This window comes from Coregonus clupeaformis, chromosome 21 (assembly GCF_020615455.1).
Source record: "Coregonus clupeaformis isolate EN_2021a chromosome 21, ASM2061545v1, whole genome shotgun sequence".
In the NCBI taxonomy this organism is placed as follows: Eukaryota; Metazoa; Chordata; class Actinopteri; order Salmoniformes; family Salmonidae; genus Coregonus; species Coregonus clupeaformis.
The window spans coordinates 40,201,512-40,220,424 of record NC_059212.1 but is presented as its reverse complement, the minus strand read 5'-3'; the positions used below and the strand labels follow the sequence as shown (position 1 = coordinate 40,220,424).

At 42.6% G+C, this 18,913-nt stretch overlaps 1 protein-coding gene across 5 annotated transcripts in view; it reads right to left on the bottom strand.

Annotated features, from left to right (window-relative positions):
* Positions 1–394: 394 nt before the first annotated feature.
* Positions 395–18,913, bottom strand: part of LOC121535482 (serine/threonine-protein kinase STK11) — a 33,941-nt gene continuing 15,422 nt past the window's right edge. For 3 of the 5 annotated variants that reach the window (XM_041842602.2, XM_041842606.2, XM_041842603.2), the window contains exons 7-11: positions 18,660–18,787; positions 9,949–10,006; positions 8,124–8,317; positions 4,748–4,957; positions 395–1,021 (exon numbers count right to left, since the gene is read on the bottom strand). In XM_041842602.2, coding sequence (XP_041698536.1) covers positions 4,770–4,957; positions 8,124–8,317; positions 9,949–10,006; positions 18,660–18,787 — 568 coding nt within the window. In that variant the 3' untranslated portion in view covers positions 395–1,021; positions 4,748–4,769. Of the gene's footprint in view, positions 1,022–4,732; positions 4,958–8,123; positions 8,318–9,948; positions 10,007–18,659; positions 18,788–18,913 lie in introns of all 5 variants that reach the window. The other 2 variants (XM_041842604.2, XM_041842605.2) reach the window with 2 other exon arrangements.

Here is an 18,913-nt window from a genome sequence, read left to right as displayed (position 1 = left end):
TATGAAAATTGGGTACTTTTTCCACCACTGCAGTTGTGTCAAGTTGGCTGGATGTCCTTTGGTTGGTGGACCATTCTTGATACACATGGGAAACTGTTGAGTGTGAAAAACCCAGCAGCGTTCCAAGGCACTGAAATCTTGTCTTGCCCATTCACCCTCTGAATGTCACACTTACACAATCCATGTCTCAATTGTCTCAAGGCTTAAAAATCCTTCTTTAACCTGTCTCCTCCCCTTCATCTACACTGATTGAAGTGGATTTAACAAGTGACATTTATAAGGGATCATAGCTTTCACCTGGTCAGTCTGTTATAGAAAGAGCAGACATTCTTAATGTTTTATACACTCAGTGTATGTTCAGAATATAAAATAAAAATGGGAGCCAGACAACAAACAGGGTTTGGTTGGGACGTGTTTTATATAAATAATAATTAAAAAAGATTTATTGGAAAAAAAAAAAAAAATGAAAACAATAAAGCCCCTCCCAACACATCAGCGGTGGATGTCAAGGTTTCAGTCCGTTTTGTCTGTCCTTAACCAAGCAGTTTCCCCTTTCTCAAAGTTCCATCCAGCATGCAATTTTTATATCAGTATCACTATCCTCATAGTTCACATTTATAGGTATTCTTTATCAACCTCATTCCTTTTACACATCACAATGTGCGTCTTTTGGATCTGTCAAATAAATGGTTGTCTAAGAACTAAAACCAATGGGGTCAGAGTTCACGAAGGTGGGTCTTGCACGGCCAGCCATGCCTCCTCTGGGACAGCCTGAGAGGGGAGGATGGAGGGTCTTCCGCAGAGGGGGAACGGAAACACAAAGGACCACTTCACACCAAGACCCGAGGGTACAGTCTCTTTCTCTGCTACTCTCTCTTTCCATCTCTCCACTGTGTGCATGACATCCTTGAAGAAGAGGTCGTAGCCAAATGGTTCAGGAGGAACCGTGCGGCACAACATCAGCAGGTTTCTCTCACCATTGCCAAGGACTCCAGAAACAGAAGGACGGGAAAAGATAAACCTGGGAGGAGAGAGAGGAGAGTGAGGCAAGCTTTATTTTAGTTCATTTCATTGTACAACTATTGCATGACAAATAGGATTATTTATGACGTCCAGACTTGAAAAGTCTATTTAAAGGGCTTGCACCCTTTGCCTTATTTGAGCATCAAAGGCTTATTTGTCACACACGCACACACAGGCACACACACATATTGCGTCCCTCTGCCTCCAACAACACACAGATAAAACAGTTGAATGAAGGAGGGTCAAATACAGCACACAAGGAGAGAGGGAGCGAAAGAGAGGGAGTGAGGGAACGATAGAGAGGCGGGAGTGAGGGAGCGAGCGAGCGAGGGAGCGAGCGAGGGCGGAGTGAGGGAGCGAGCGATAGACAGGGAGCGATAGACAGGGAGACAATATCCTGCCTGCAGCCCACTCGATCTAGACAAGCGTGAGTCATCCCTTTAACACATTAATACAGAGACTGCTGCATATCCGACCAAGTAGCTCTGCAGTGTGTGTGTGTGCGAGAGTTGAATGATCGCTAGTGGAAAGACCATGTGTGTGTCTGTGAAAGAGAGAGTTTGTTAGAACTGTGTGTGTGTGTTCTCCTAATGCAGTTGTGCAGTGTGTGTGTGTGTGAACCTCAGTCTCTAGGAGGATGCCTAGGGAGCAGTGGTGTGGTAGAGATGACTCAGAGAAGACTTGAATCTCAGTTTCTCTCCTCCGGTTTCCTCCACTCCTCCCCCTAAATGCTTTTTGCAAGAGTGCTTAAAATATCACATCCACACAGGTTTGCGAGCGCACACACACACACACACACACCACACGGTTATTATAGTTGATAGGTTTTTTTTTTAAACTCAGTTTAGTTTCAGTTAGCTTTCAGACCTGATTTACTAGTTTTTATTTAGTTATAGAAAAACATCTCTATTTCATTTTTTCTGTTATTTTGTTTATTTATCGTGTTATGGACAGAAAGTAGCTTATGCATGGGAGGCTAGCAGCCATTTATGTGTTGTATAGTTATTTTTTGGGATATCACCTCTTGCCACTGGTGGGCAGTAATACATAAGGTGATGGGTCAGGTCATAGGTTGTTTAAATTAGGGCTGTCAAATGATTAAATCAACTTAATGGCATTAGTTAATCGCAATTTTTGAATTTGTTCATATTTAGCCCTAAATAACGTTTTTTTCCATTTAAAAAGCAGTGCATTGAGTTAGGCATACTATGCTTTGATTGTACGGGACGGAAACACTCAATTATCTACATCAGAATGTTTTAATCGCATTTTCACCATAAACACAAAAGTTACTAACACACAGCCGTTGATGCTCCCAGTGTTTAAGTAGGCCTACTCCATCTTATCAATGTTCTTGAAGTTTCACACACACATTTACATTTTTACACACTTTTAAGTACTGTTAAAGCTTCAGGCATTCTAAATGAGTGTGACTATATAAAAAAATTAAATAATGGCTCTACGGATACAAAAGAACAAAGAGCTTTTAAAAACTTGTGACAACAAATGTTATGAAAATACTCTAATCATATGTACTGTTCAGATAACCTTACACACACACACACAGGCCTACACACTCTCCCACCCACACCCTCTAACTGGGCGAGTTCATTTTGCATGGAATGGTGCACTGGGTGGGCGGAGTTTGCACATTTTAGGCCATTCAATTGGTCCTTAAGAGAAATCTCCACCCACCCGGGGCACCGGGCCATGCAAAACGAACTCGCCCACTTACTCCCGCTCTCACACACAATCATACACACCCCACTCTTGCATATGCAGCCTACCTTTAAAGGATCTCTGAGTAGCCCATTTCCCTTTCAGTTCTTCCTGTGCCATCCAAATTTGTGCAAAGCCTAGTCAGTGGTCATGTTTTCAGGTGGCTAGCTAAACAATGTACTTTTATCAAACCGAAAAATAACGTCTTGTGAGTAGTTTAAAACGGCCCGTGACATGCGCACGAATCCGCGGCAGAAAGAAAACGTCGCCCCGGTAATATTGGGCATAACTTTGACATGATTTGGGCTAGAGGCACACGGTCTTCAGCGCTGTAAAGGGGCAAGCATTGACTGAAACCAAAGATTTGTATTACTAGCCCAAGATACACTACATGACCAAAAATATGTGGACACCTGCTCGCCAAAACATCTCCTTCCAAAATCATAGGCATTAATATGGGAAGATTCTGGGAAGACTTTCCACTAGATGTTGGAACATTGCTGTGGGAACTTGCTTCCACTCAGCCACAAGAGCATTCGTGAGGTCGCGCACTGATGTTGGCCAATTAGGCCTGGCTCGCAATCGGCGTTCCAATTCATCCCAAAGGTGTTTGATGGGGTTGAGGTCAGGGCTCTGTGCAGTCCAGTCAAGTTCTTCCACACCGATCTCAACAAACCATTTCTGTATGGACCTCGCTTTGTGCACGGGGGCATTATCATGCTGAAACAGTAAAGGGCCTTCCCCAAACTGTTGCCACAAAGTTGGAAGCACAGCTTTACACCACTCCAGCCGACGCTTGGCATTGCGGATGGTGATCTTAGGCTTATGTGCGACTGCTCGGCCATGGAAACCCATTTCATGAAGCTCCCGACAAACAGTTCTTGCTGACGTATCTTTCAGAGGCAGTTTGGAACTCAGTAGTGAGTGTTGCAACCGAGGACAGACGAATCCAGTAATTTGAAGGGGTGTCCACATACTTTTGTATATATAGTGTAGATCACAGCCTGTCGTTTCCAATGGGAGAAAATGAATCATAGTGGGCAGAACAAGCAAGCGCTACCGAGATCCTATTGGTGCGTTCTAGCATGTATTTGCATATTTCTGTTAGGGAACGCCTACTCTTTAGTGCACGTGTGCAATAACTCAATTCTCCCTTGCACTCCTAAAGAATGCCATTTTTACTTTGGTAAAGGGTAAAGTCTACAAAACTTAGACCACTCTGTTCGTAACAGATTCTAGTTTTGGAAACAGAAATCTGTATTGAGATAAAATGTTTCATCGATGACAAATTTTGCAGAATGTCGGCCAAAATTCATCTCGCGCAATCTTCTCCCACTGCCAGCCACTGGGCTTCCTTTCATCACCATATTTGGTAGTGAGTGGAAACGCAAACTGGATGCTTGACATTTATACATACGGTGAAATATCTGTCTCATTGTTCCATCTGTGCTGAAGCTTTGTTCCGTGTTGTGTTCTGCACTTAAAAGTGTCCGTGTGGAAACATGCGCTTAAAAAGGTTCCATGCAGTGAAGAAAAAAAGCTGATAAACATGTCATGTGTTAACGTGGTAACTTTGACAGACCTATTTTAAATTATAAAGTCAATCTTAATGTGACTTGAATTTAAAAGGATCAGCGCCTAGACTGGTGATAGAAATATGGTCGACAGACCACTGGTGGTGTAGGGTTTGCTGTCGCCGTTGTTCACACTCCACACTCACCCTTTGGCTAGGCTAGCTGATTACTTCCCCGTTAGCACGTGATAGCTAGTGAGTGACGCACAAGCTAGGCCTATTTGAAACATCGCTATCACCTGGCAGCATTTACCCGCCAGATTCAGAAGAAAATAAAAAGCTTGAAAACCCCATTCCAAGTTTCCCAGAAGTTCAGGGGGGAAAGAAACTTACATTGAACTTAAATATAATAGTTCCAGTAGTTTTTTCATGATTTTTTTTCATTCATTACAATAACCTTGCGACACACAAACTTACACACACCCTTCTCACCAGGTGGGTTGTTGAGGTGGGGTCATTGCTGTTTGCAGGTGGAGAACTTGCGTATCTTGCTGGCTGTGGAGACTCCTTTGCGGGAGGGATTGAATGAGGAGGAAGAACTGCGCTCTGGCTTGGCCTTGCTCCCGTTTACACACACAGGCTTGGCCTGGGCCCGGCTCAGATCCACCTCGGCCTCATCCAAGTCCTCCACTGGTACCTGCCCTGGAAGACAGAAAGAGAGAGGGAATATAGGCCGGTCAACACAGAACACAGTCACACACAAATACAGAGACGGAGAGACAAACACTATATTATGAACATCTGCAGCAACAATCACACCCCCACCTTCAGATAATCTACTGCTTTCATCATGTAGAAAGTTCATTTATAAAAACATGTTTTGAGAGAGACGAGACCTTTAGAATAAAACACTAAAATATCAAAGCAGATAAAGACTGGGGACTCAGAGAAAAGAACAAAAACATTGTCAAAAGAAAACCCCACAAGAAAATCCATTGAGTGACTGACTGCTTCATCAGATATCATCTATTGATCTTTCTGACCAGTCAGGTCAAAAGATCAAAGGCGATTGGGCCAGTGAGAGCAGATGGTAAGAAGAGACAACCAATCAGAGTGGTACTGGAGTTGTGTCTGCACAGTAGTACACTAAGTTATTTTTCTCCAATATATTTACAGATGCTAAATTAAGTGACATTATTAAAAAGGCCAAAGCTGTGTGCCAACTAATCAGTTTGAAATGTCACCTTATTTAAGGGGTGTTTAGCAGAGAGACAGAGATTGAAGCTCTGAGCTAATGTTATGAGTTATTGTTGACTGCTGAGTGTGTGTGTGTGGGAGAGTGGTGGCTGGAATCACCATTCATACTCCCACACTGTAAGCTATTATTAGATGCATTCACCCACTGCCATTCAAGCTCTCTGCGGCGCCATTGAAAATGTTTTTTTTGTAGGTCATCATGCTTCAAAAGCGACAAGGACTACTGCCGTTATGTTATCAGTCCCCTTGTTGCCAAGCAACGCATTTATGAAAGAAGAGAAGTCTAGCTAACGAGTTCAGAATTCTGCACGGATGAGAGTCCCGTGTATCTCAGTTGGTAGAGCATGGCGCTTGCAACGCCAGGGTTGTGGGTTCGATTCCCATGGGGGACCAGTGCGAAAATGTATGCACTCACTACTAAGTCGCTCTGGATAAGAGCGTCTGCTAAATGACTAAAATGTCAAATGTTTAGGTCCTCGTAAGCCATTATAACCAACTGACTCAGCAAAATGAGTATTTATTGATTTTGAAGTGGAACAACTGTCGACAAAAATGTATACAGTGCAACAACTGAGAGAAAATGTCACATTTCCATTTTAACTGTTTTCCTGGAGCTATATAATTATAAAAAACACTTAACAGTCTAGACTGGTCACATCACCTAAAAGTGGAATACAGTATTAGAAGGACAACTGAATCCTGTGAAGACTGCAACACTCTTTCCCCAAGCCTTTTAATGGAACACACTAAACACTTCTGATCTTTCCCTCTGACTGTAATCTATCCTCCTTCCATCTGAACTCTCTGACTCAGAGCTCTCCCAGTCTTTCTAGTGCTCTCCACTAGACTGCATTCAGTAGACCTAGAACACAGAACATACACCTACAGTTGAAGTCGGAAGTTTACATACACCTTAGCCAAATACATTTAAACTCAGTTTTTCACGATTCCTGACATTTAATCCTAGTAAAAATTCCCTGTCTTAGGTCAGTTAGGATCACCACTTTATTTTAAGAATATGAAATGTCAGAATAATAGTAGAGAGAATGATTTATTTCAGCTTTACATTCCCAGTGGGTCAGTAGTTTACATACACTCAATTAGTATTCGGTAGCATTATCTTTAAATTGTTTAACTTTGGTCAAATGTTTCGGGTAGCCTTCCACAAGCTTCCCACAATAAGTTGGGTGAATTTTGGCCCACCAGAGCTGGTGTAACTGAGTCAGGTTTGTAGGCCTCCTTGCTCGCACACGCTTTTTCAGTTCTGCCCACACATTTTCTATAGGATTGAGGTCAGGGCTTTGTGATGGCCACTCCAATACCTTGACTTTGTTGTCCTTAAGCCATTTTGCCACAACTTTGGAAGTATGCTTGGGGTCATTGTCCATTTGGAAGGACCATTCGCGACCAAGCTTTAACTTCCTGAATATATCCACATACTTTTCCATCCTCATGATGCCATCTATTTTGTGAAGTGCACCAGTCCCTCCTGCAGCAAAGCACCCCCACAGCATGATGCTGCCACCCCCGTGCTTCACGGTTGGGATGGTGTTCTTCGGCTTGCAAGCAACCCCCTTTTTCCTCCAAACATAACGATGGTCATTATGGCCAAACAGTTCTATTTTTGTATCCTCAGACCAGTGACATTTCTCCAAAAAGTACGATCTTTGTCCCCATGTGAAGTTGCAAACCGTAGTCTGGCTTTTTTTATGGCGGTTTTGGAGCAGTGGCTTCTTCCTTGCTGAGCGGCCTTTCAGGTTATGTCGATATAGGACTCGTTTTACTGTGGATATAGATATTTTGTACCCGTTTCCTCCAGCATCTTCATAAGGTCCTTTGCTGTTGTTCTGGGATTGATTTGCACTTTTCGCACCAAAGTATGTTCATCTCTAGGAGACAGAACACGTCTCCTTCCTGAGCGGTATGACGGCTGCGTGGTCCCATGGTGTTTATACTTGCGTACTATTGTTTGTACAGATGAACGTGGTAAATTGCTCCCAAGGATGAACCAGACTTGTAGAGGTCTACAATTTTTTTTCTGAGGTCTTGGCTGATTTCTTTTGATTTTCCCATGATGTCAAGCAAAGAGGCACTGAGTTTGAAGGTAGGCCTTGAAATACATCCACAGGTACACCTCCAATTGACTCAAATGATGTCAATTAGCCTATCAGAAGCTTCTAAAGCCATAACATCATTTTCTGGAATTTACCAAGCTGTTTAAAGGCACAGTCAACTTAGTGTATGTAAACTTCTGACCCACTGGAATTGTGATACAGTGAATTATAAGTGAAATAATCTGTTTGTAAACAATTGTTGGAAAAATTACTTGTGTCATGCACAAAGTAGATGTCCTAACCGACTTGCCAAAACTATAGGGTGTTAACAAGAAATGTGTGGAGTGGTTGAAAAACAAGTTTTAATGACTCCAACCTAAGTGTATGTAAACTTCTGACTTCAACTGTACCTGGCACACTGAAGCCCTGTGTGTGTGTGTGTGTTTCTCTCTTTAGTTCTTCACTCATATTTTAATGTGTGTATGTGGGGTATGTCTCCCCCCCCATCGTGAAGTCCTGTGTGTGTGTGTTTATACAGTATTTCTCTCCGTGACTACCTGGCACGGTGAAGTCCTGAGTGTAGATGATGTCATCCTCCTGGTCATAGAACTCCTGGTCCTCCTCCTCAGTGTAGCCGTGCAGGTCCTCCAGGTAGGGCACCACCGTCATGCTGCGCCACACGTCCCGGCTCTCCGCGCTGGCTGGGATGGGCACCGGGGGCTCCGTTGGCGGGTGTTTTTTACGTACCCAGCTGAGGGGGGGGAGGAGAAGGGCAGGTAGGAGATATTGTATTAGTAGTTACTAAACTAGTCTTGGCACAAAATCTGACTTAGCCAGTTGGATAGCCTTATTCCGAGCCAATAGGCGGACCCACATAGTGCTTTGTATCATGACTGAAGTCAGTTTTCATAAGCCGACACTTAGCTACATTTTAATGCAACCCAACCAGATATGGAAACGGAGTGTGTATTTCAGTGCGTGACGAATGGGGTGGTTAATTTCTGCTTCCCTGCTTTTTTTCTTCACGGCACCGTGCTGCTATGAAGAGTTTAAATGAGGCACCATCAGAGACAGCTGTGGAGGGTCTTTCAGTAGGAGGGCTGCTGACGGGGTGATTAAGGTTCCCTTTTCCTTCCTCTCTCTCGCTCTCCCTCAAGTTCCTTTCTTTCCCTTTCGCTCACGCCCTCTTTTCTCTCGCTCTCATTCTCTCCACAAATTGCAGGAGGGTCAAGAACTCCTTTGTAGCAAGAGGATGCCTCTGTCATTAGTAACCATGGAAACGGAGTCTCATCACAGTCCTTGGAGCTCTTTTAGTCAAGAGGGTTAAAACCCAGAGAGAGTCCTCTACAAGTGCAGTATCCTTCTCCTCTAAACACACAAAGGGAGAAAATGGATTTCAGCATGCTCTGAGCAGCTTCTCTCCTCTCCCTCTCTACTCTTCCTCCTCCCTCTCTATTCTTCCTCTCCCTCCTCCCTCTACTCTTCCTCTCTCTATTCTTCCTCTCCCCCTCTCTCTATTCTCCCCCTCTCTCTATTCTTCCTCCCCCTCCACCCCAATCTCTACTCACTCTAATCCACTGACGTCATCGGAGCACCACATCAGTATCACAGAGCCTCAGAAATGGACAGCATGTGGAACTAATAATAAGATTAAGCCTATGATGGGACATGTTGCGGTATGGAAATGAAGGCTTTTCATGTCACAAAGGATAAGTCTACCATATGCACACGTCACAGGGTTGAAATACATTAATGCATACCAATAAAAAACTAAATATGATTTTTCCGTTTCCAGTGTACCATTTCATTTTGAAGCAGCTAGACTGCACCACAAGGTGTGCTAAAATTCCTATTTTCTGAAGAAAAAAAACACACACACATATATAATCTGAAGTCTCCTCAAGGCAAAATCTCATTGTCTGAGATTGAAGGCAGCTGGTAGCACCTTAGGGTTCATAGTAGGGCACATGGTAATAGCTGGAACGAAATAGATGGAATTTTATCAAACGCATCATAAACATGGTTTCCATGTGTTAGATATCATTACATTCACTCCCTTCTAGTCATTATTATGAACATAAAGTGTTCCTCCCTCTGCCGCCTCACGTCTCAGTCGGTCTGTCCCTGATGCCGGAGGAGCAGTGGAACCAGAGAATCCCAACACATTCATTCTAATTCTCAGTGTGGAACACTAGAACAGTCTGATATTAACAGTGACAGACTTCACAGCATCGCTGAGGGCAAAGAGAGCACAGCCTTCTGTATGGACTGTGGCATGGTAAGGGTGGCGTCCATTTCAGTTAAATCGAATCAGAAGATGAAAGGAATCGACGTAAAGACTTGTAAGGTCTATTTTCAACATGGATTACTTCAGTCACTTACTTGTGTTGCCTGATGTACTGTATGGAAAACCTCTTGACGGGATCATATTCAAGCATTCCTGGTCAAGACAAACAAGCAGAATGTAAGAACAGAGGAGCGGAGAAGAAAATAAGATAAAAGGGGGAAATAAAATCATTCTACAGAGGAAGAGAACACATTTCACTGTATACCACAAACTACCAACAATACAAATTTACATTTACATTTTAGTCATTTAGCAGACGCTCTTATCCAAAGCGACTTACATCAGCAATTAGGGTTAAGTGCCTTGCTTAAGGGCACATCGACAGATTTTTCACCTAGTCGGCTCGGGGATTAGAACCAGCGACCTTTCGGTTACTGGCACAACGCTCTTACCCACTAAGCTACCTGCCGCCCAAATACTATGACAAAATATCACTAGAGACTAGAGCATCATAAAATGCCACAAAAATGTGCACAATGCTGCAACAAAGAAACAATCCATGTGATAATCTAGATAACGGCAACACATTGATTAGCCTACACTAGGGCTGAATGGTGGGAACCTGGTTACCGAGATTTACCGCCCAAAACTACTCCCTTTTCCCGGGATAAATAACTGCGAGAAACCAGTAAATTATAATAAATTATTTATATGAACAGCATGGCGTGAAATGGAACTGTTAAATTATATGCAATGTCTAAATCTGGCTTCTCTACAGCCTCTACATGATGAATTGACGCTCAGGGTGGGGACAGACCATCTCAGTGTGGAGCGCAGTTCACAACGCATGTAGACCCATCTCATCATAGTCACTTACTTTCTTGTGACAGGTAGGCCTACATTTGCTGCAGCATAGCCATTAATATAACGACTGAAAGTGTGTCTAATTTAACGATCTCCATCTGGATTTCGGGGGTAACCTTGTTTTTTTAAATTGTTAAGATTCCCCCCAAATTGTTTTTGCAGCTGCTGAGTTTTACAACAGCCCATCACTCGAACATCGTTGCTTTAAAATCAGTGAATGCGATAGCACTCACTCACAGTCTCTCTCTCTCTCTCTCTCCATCAACTCCATTCAAATTGCATCCAAAATAGATTATCCTGTTCTAGATTGATAAACTGCAGTGCATTCGGAAAGTATTCAGACCCCTTCACTTTTTCCATATTGTTACGTTACAGCCTTATTTTAAAATTGATTAAATAAATAAAAATACTCAATCTACACACAACAAACCATGAGAACAAAGCGAACAGGTTTAGACATTTTTGCACATTTAAAATAAATAAATAAAATTTTATATATATATATATATATATATATATATATATATATATATATATATATATATATATATATATATATACACACACACACACACACACACACACCTTATTTACATAAGTATTCAGACCCTTCGCTATGAGACTCGCAATTTAGCTCAGGTGCATCCTGTTTACATTGATCATCCTTGAGATGTTTCTACAACTTGATTGGAGTCTACCTGTGGTAAATTCAATTAATTGGACATAAATAATAATATAAATAATAATATGCCATTTAGCAGACGCTTTTATCCAAAGCGACTTACAGTCATGCGTGCATACATTTTTGTGTATGGGTGGTCCCGGGGATCGAACCCACTACCTTGGCGTTACAAGCGCCGTGCTCTACCAGCTGAGCTACAGAGGACCACATGATTTGGAAAGGCACACACCTGTCTATATAAAGGTCCCACCATTCACAGTGCATGTCACAGCAAAAACCAAGCCATGAAGCCGAAGGAATTGTCCGTAGAGCGCCGTGACAGGATTGTGTCGAGGCACAGATCTGGAGAAGGGTACCAAAACATTTCTGCTGCATTAAAAGGTCCCCAAGAACACAGTGGCCTCCATCATTCTTAAATGGAAGAAGTTTAGAACCACCAAGACTCTTCCTAGAGCTGGCCGCCCGGCCAAACTGAGCAATCAGGGGAGAAGGGCCTTGGTCAGGGAGGTGACCAAGAACCCGATGGTCACTCTGACAGAGCTCCAGAGTTCCTCTGTGGAGATGGGAGAACCTTCCAAACGGACAACAATCTCTGCAGCACTCCACCAAATCAGGCCTTCATGGTAGAGTGGCCAGACGGAAGCCACTCCACAGTAAAAAGGCCCGCTTGGAGTTTGCCAAAAGGCACCCAAAGGACTCTGACCATGAGAAACAAGATTCTCTGGTCTGATGAAACCAAGACGGAACTCTTTGGCCTGAATGTCAAGAGTCACATCTGGCGGAAACGAAGACCGCTCATCACCAGGCCAATACTATCCCTACGGTGAAGCATAGTGGTGGCAGCATCATGCTGTGGGGATGTTTTTCAGCGGCAGGGACTGGGAGACTAGTCAGGATCGAGGGAAAGATGAATGGAGCAAAGTACAGAGAGATCCTTGATGAAAACCTGCTCCAGGGCACTCATGACCTCACACTTGGGCGAAGGTTCCCCTTCCAACAGGACAATGACCTTAAGCACACAGCCAAGACAACGCAGGAGCGCCTTCGGGACAAGTCTCTGAATGTCCTTGAGTGGCCCAGCCAGAGACCGGACTTGAACCTGACAATGAAAATTGCTGTGCTATCGAACCTGACAGACCTTGAGAGGATCTGCAGAGAAGAATGGGAGAAACTCCCCAAATACAGGTGTGCCAAGCTTGTAGCATCATACCAAAGACGACTTGAGGCTATAATTGCTGCCAAAGGTGCTTCAAAAAAGTACTGAGTAAAGGGTCTGAATACTTATGTAACTGTGATAGTTTAAAAAGTATATATTACATTTTAGTCATTTAGCAGACGCTCTTATCCAGAGCAACTTACAGTTAGTGAGTGCATACATTTTTCATACTTTCCCCCCGTGGGAATCGAACCCACAACCCTGGCGTGGCAAGCGCCATGCTCTACCAACTGAGCTACAGGGGAGGCTATACACACACATACATACACAGTTGAAGTCGGAAGTTTACATACACCTTAGACAAATACATTTAAACTCAGTTTTTCACAATTCCTGACATTTAATCGTAGTAATAATTCCCTGTCTTAGGTCAGTTAGTATCACCACTTTATTTTAAGAAAGTGAAATGTCAGAATAATAGTAGATAGAATTATTTATTTCAGCTTTTATTTATTTCATCAGATTCCCAGTGGGTCAGAAGTTTATATCTACCAAATACTAATTGAGTGTCATCGCCTTTAAATTGTTTAACTTGGGTCAAACGGTTCGGGTAGCCTTCCACAATACGTTGGGTGAATTTTGGCCCATTCCCCCTGACAGAGCTGGTGTAACTGAGTCAGGTTTGTAGGCCTCCTTGCTCGCACACACTTTTTCAGTTCTGCCCACACATTTTCTATAGGATTGAGGTCAGGGCTTTGTGATGACCACTCCAATACCTTGACTTTGTTGTCCTTAAGCCATTTTGCCACAACTTTGGAAGTATGCTTGGGGTCATTGTCCATTTGGAAGACCCATTTGCGACCAATCTTTAACTTCCTGACTGATGTCTTGAGATGTTGCTAGCGTCGCCCTTCTTCCTCCAAACATAACGATGGTCATTATGGCCAAACAGTTCTATTTTTGTTTCATCAGACCAGAGGACATTTCTCCAAAAAGTACAATCTTTGTCCCCATGTGCAGTTGCAAACCGTAGATTTGCTTTTTTATGGCGGTTTTGGAGCAGTGGCTTCTTCCTTGCTGAGCGGCCTTTCAGGTTACGTCGATATAGGACTCGTTTTAGTGTGGATATAGATACTTCTGTACCGGTTTCCTCCAGCATCTTCGCAAGGTCCTTTGCTGTTGTTCTGGGATTGATTTGCGCTTTTCCCATCAAAGTACGTTAATCTCTAGGAGACAGAACGCGTCTCTTTCCTGAGCGGTATGACGGCTGCGTGGTCCCATGGTGTTTATACTTGCGTACTATTGTTTGTACAGATGAACGTGGTACTTTCAGGCGTTTGGAAATTGCTCCAAGGATGAACCAGACTTGTGGAGGTGTAAAAAAAAAAATCTGAGGTCTTGGCTGATTTCTTTTGATTTTCCCATGATGTCAAGCAAAGAGGCACTGAGTTTGAAGGTAGGCCTTGAACTATATCCACAGGTACACCTCCAATTGACTCAAATGATGTCAATTAGCCTATCAGAAGCTTCTAAAGCCATGACATCATTTTCTGGAATTTTCCAAGCTGTTTAAAGGCACAGTCAACTTAGTGTATGTAAACTTCTGACCCACTGGAATTGTGATACAGTGAATTATAAGTGAAATAATCTGTCTGTAAACAATTGTTGGAAAAATGACTTGTGTCATGCACAAAGTAGATGTCCTAACCGACTTGCCAAAACTATAGTTTGTTAACAAGAAATTTCGGGAGTGGTTGAAAAACTAGTTAATGACTCCAACCTAAGTGTATGTAAACTTCCGACTTCAACTGATATTTATATATATATATATATATAAATGTTTTTTTGCTTTGTCTTTATGGGGTATTGTGTGTAGATTGATGAGGGACAAAAAACTATTTTATACATTTCAGAATAAGGCTGTAACGTAACAAAATGTGGAAAAAGTGAAGGGGTCTGAATACTTTCCAAGTGTGTGTGTACAGTCGTGGTCAAACGTTTTGAGAATGACACAAGTATTGGTCTTCACAAAGTTCACTGCTTCAGTGTTATGATATATTTTTGTTGGATGTTACTATGGTATACTGAAGTATAATTACAAGCATTCCATAAATGTCAAAGGCTTTTATTGACAATTACATTAAGTTTATGCAGAGTCAATATTTGCAGTGTTGACCCTTCTTTTTCAAGACCCCTGCAATCCGCCCTGGCATGCTGTCAATTAACTTCTGGGCCACATCCTGACTGATGGCTGCCCATTCTTGCATAATCAATGCTTGGAGTTTGTCAGAATGTGGGTTTTTGTTTGTCCACCCGCCTCGAGGATCGACCACAAGTTCTCAATGGGATTAAGGTCTGGGGAGTTTCCTGAACATGGACCCAAAATGTCGATGTTTTGTTCCCAGAGCCACTTAGTTATCACTTTTGCCTTATGGCAAGGTGCTCCATCATGCTGGAAAAGGCATTGGTCATCACCAAACTGTTCTTGGATGGTTGGGAGAAGTTGCTCTCGGAGGATGTGTTGGTACCATTCTTTATTCATGGCTGTGTTCTTAGGCAAAATTGTGAGTGAGCCCACTCCCTTGGCTGAGAAGCAACCCCACACATGAATGGTCTCAGGATGCTTTACTGTTGGCATGACACAGGACTGATGGTAGCGCTCACCTTGTCTTCTCCGGACAAGGTGTTTTCCGGATGCCAAAAACAAATCGGAAAGGGGATTCATCAGAGAAAATTACTTTACCCCAGTCCTCAGCAGTCCAATCCCTGTACCTTTTGCAGAATATCAGTCTGTCCCTGATGTTTTTCCTGGAGAGAAGTGGCTTCTTTGCTGCCCTTCTTGACACCAGGCCATCCTCCAAAAGTCTTCGCATCACTGTGCGTGCAGATGCACTCACACCTGCCTGCTGCCATTCCTGAGCAAGCTCTGCACTGGTGGTGACCCGATCCCGCAGCTGAATCAACTTTAGGAGAAGGCCCTGGCGCTTGCTGGACTTTCTTGGGTGCCCTGACGCCTTCTTCACAACAATTGAACCTCTCTCCTTGAAGTTCTTGATGATCCGATATAATGGTTGATTTAGGTGCAATCTTACTAGCAGCAATATCCTTGCCTGTGAAGCCCTTTTTGTGCAAAGCAATGATGATGGCATGGTTAACAGAGGAAGAACAATGATTTCAAGCACCACTCTCCTTTTAAAGCTTCCAGGCTGTTATTCTAACTCAATCAGCATGACAGAGTGATCTCCAGCCTTGTCCTCGTCAACACTCTCACCTGTGTTAAGGAGAGAATCACTGACATGATGGCAGCTGGTCCTTTTGTGGCAGGGCTGAAATGCAGTGGAAATGTTTTTTGGGGGATTAAGTTCATTTTCATGGCAAAGAGGGACTTTGCAATTGATTGCAATTCATCTGATCACTTTTCATGACATTCTGGAGTATATGCAAATTGCCATCATCAAAACTGAGGCAGCAGACTTTGTGAAAATTAGTATTTGTGTCATTCTCAAAACTTTTGACCACGACTGTACACCCACACAGAGAGTGAGAGATCCTAGCCTACCTCTTTCAGGTAATACATTTAATGGAGTATTAGCCTTATATTTAGCTAATTAATGATGGGTTATGCATAATAAGCTTCTAACTTATAGCCTCCGTCTCTTGCGCAATATGCAAGCACCTGTTCTCCTATGGCCTGTCCTCAAAAAACGCTCCTTAGCTCTTGGAGTCCCATGCAAGAAAAGCTAGACTAGAATAGCTTGCTGGACATTTCTTATACCAATAAGACTATTCGAAGAGGGACGCAAGCTCTTTTTTGCTGAACGTTAAATACAGCAGCCAATAGAACTCACGGGTAGTTTGAAAGAAGAGCGGACGCGTGATGGGTGTAGGCTATAGCAGTTATTTATTCAGACCCATAACCATTCAATCTATCTTCGTGAAGAGAAGCGAAAGCCTTCTGCATCTAATTCTAGTTCTATATTATTCAAGGATGTCATTAGAATGATTAAGATAAGGACGACAAAACATATTTTATTTAACTGTTGAAAGTGAGGAAGGAATGAAGCAACAATAGAAAGAGAAAGAACAGGTAGGCTAATAACATTTGGGGAAATATATGTGTCAGCCTACTAATTATACAAATAGGCCATATATTTCAAAATGTAAATCAAATTCGCTAGCCTATACTTGTAACTTTGTCGGACACATGTGCTGCACCAGAATCACGTTCTCTCCAGGCTTCATCATGGTTTGAACAATGTGCATAATTCCAGTCCATTTAATACAGTATAATACAATACAGTAATACAGTAAAGATTAGCCTACTGGAGCTAGTTTCATTTATTTACCAAAGAGAGCATAGAGCTATCTATATCTATGGGCTTTTATGTTATTCCCTGTTGTGAGTAATGTGCAGTAGCCTATAACATATATGCATTTGATAACGGCACAATCATTTGGGCTTGGTCTCATTAAATGTCGTTAACGTAGGACTCATAAAATGTATTTAAAATATATGGCTCATCAGGCTCAGGTAGCATCAGGTTTGAATTTTCATGCTGATCAAAGCTCTAATCAAATCCAGACATATTTATATGCTTTATAATGCTTTTGAATGACACTTCCGGTTTTGGCTGGAAATAACAGGTTACCTGGGAGAAAAGTCATTTATTCTCGGGATGGAACATTTCTAAAATACCGGGAAAATATTCAACCCTAGCCTACACTAAAGCAGTCTTCAAAAATTAATTTATCTTCATCAGTGCCACAGTGATGCAGCGCTTAGGGCAAGACTATGTTAATGCATTCTACATTTGAAGTACGTAATGCGTGCTGATGGTATTCATGGGCGTGCTGAAGGACACCTTTTGTGCCAGGCAACAAGCTTATTTTAGAGACTGTAATTGCAGGCCGGCTCTCAGACCTGGGCTGCGTCACCACACACACACACACACACACACGAGCCTACACGTCACACACACACCTAACATACAAGCATGCTCACACACGTCAAGAGGAAGTGGACCGTTAGATAACGGCTCAGTCAATGACAGAGCTGCCTAAAGCAATAGAAACTAGTTTTCTACAACTATTGATAACCTTTCATTGTAGATCAAGCATTGCTTCGACTACAAAGAAGTTTGACGATTAAAACGATTCCGTTCTGAATCTAGTCTCGTTCACAAGATGTGTGTGGGTCTTATTGGAAAGCTATGATGAAAGGGATGAAATAGACCTTACTGAACACCAATAAAAAAACTAAATATATGATTTCTCGGTTTCCAGTGTACCATTTCTAGTTTTTCATTTCGAGGCATCTAGACTGCACCACAAGGTGTCCTTATATTCCTATTTTTTGAAGAAAATATCTCCCTTTTATCACTGAAGTCCCCAAGGCCAAATCTCATTGTCTGTGGTTGTACTGTATGCCCACGCATAGTCACAACTTTAAGTGCAGGGCTGCACGCAGTGGAGCTAGTTTAGTGACTGCAGAGGTTTGGTGAATACATATCCGTCCTTTGCAGAGGCCATTTTAATAGTCCACTGCTGTTCCAATATCAATGGGAAAGTGTGCAGAAATATTTCAATAGTGTAGGTTATGGAGTATCGCATTATTCTGAACACACACTGTTCTCAGGGCAGAAGTAACTCTTCGCAGCAGGTTAGGAGAATTAGGTTAAGAAAAGGGTTGTAATTTCTAGCTATAACCAGGCCTGCCCTGAGAACACCCTATGCTTCCACTAAAGCGATTCTGCATAGGTTACAGGCCTCCGATTCTGAGGAGACCGAGTCAACGTCATGATGCCATCTACTGGACAAGCTCAGACAACGCCACAGGGCATTTCTCAGTATATTCCAGTGATTCCCCTGACTAACACACAAGGGTGGCCAAGTCCTGTCATGGATAAATAGCCGTGTACAGTCTTTTGTTCTAGCCCAGCACTAACATTAAAATAATCTTCCATTTAGACCATGAGTAGCTGCATCGGGTGCGTTAGAGTTGACCTGGAAGAAAGCTCTCCATGACCGGAGTAATCCAGTGCTGTGTAAAGTGATGAGCTAAATGAAGTCAGTGCAATCTTCATCATCATCATGGTCAACCTCACCTTGCAGTAGGTCTGACAGGGAGGGGCCACACTCCTCAGGAACACTGTAGTCTCCCTTCCCAATGTTCTCAAATAGCTTATAGATGTTGTCCCCTTCAAATGGATATAGACTCGTTGTAATGTTGTATCTATGGCAGGGAAAAGTGAAACAGGCAAGACATTACACACCATGAGTTCATTTGAGACTTCAAATCTGAGGATTGTTATCTTACATGGACCACGAACTATGTATAACTAATTCTCATAATTATAAC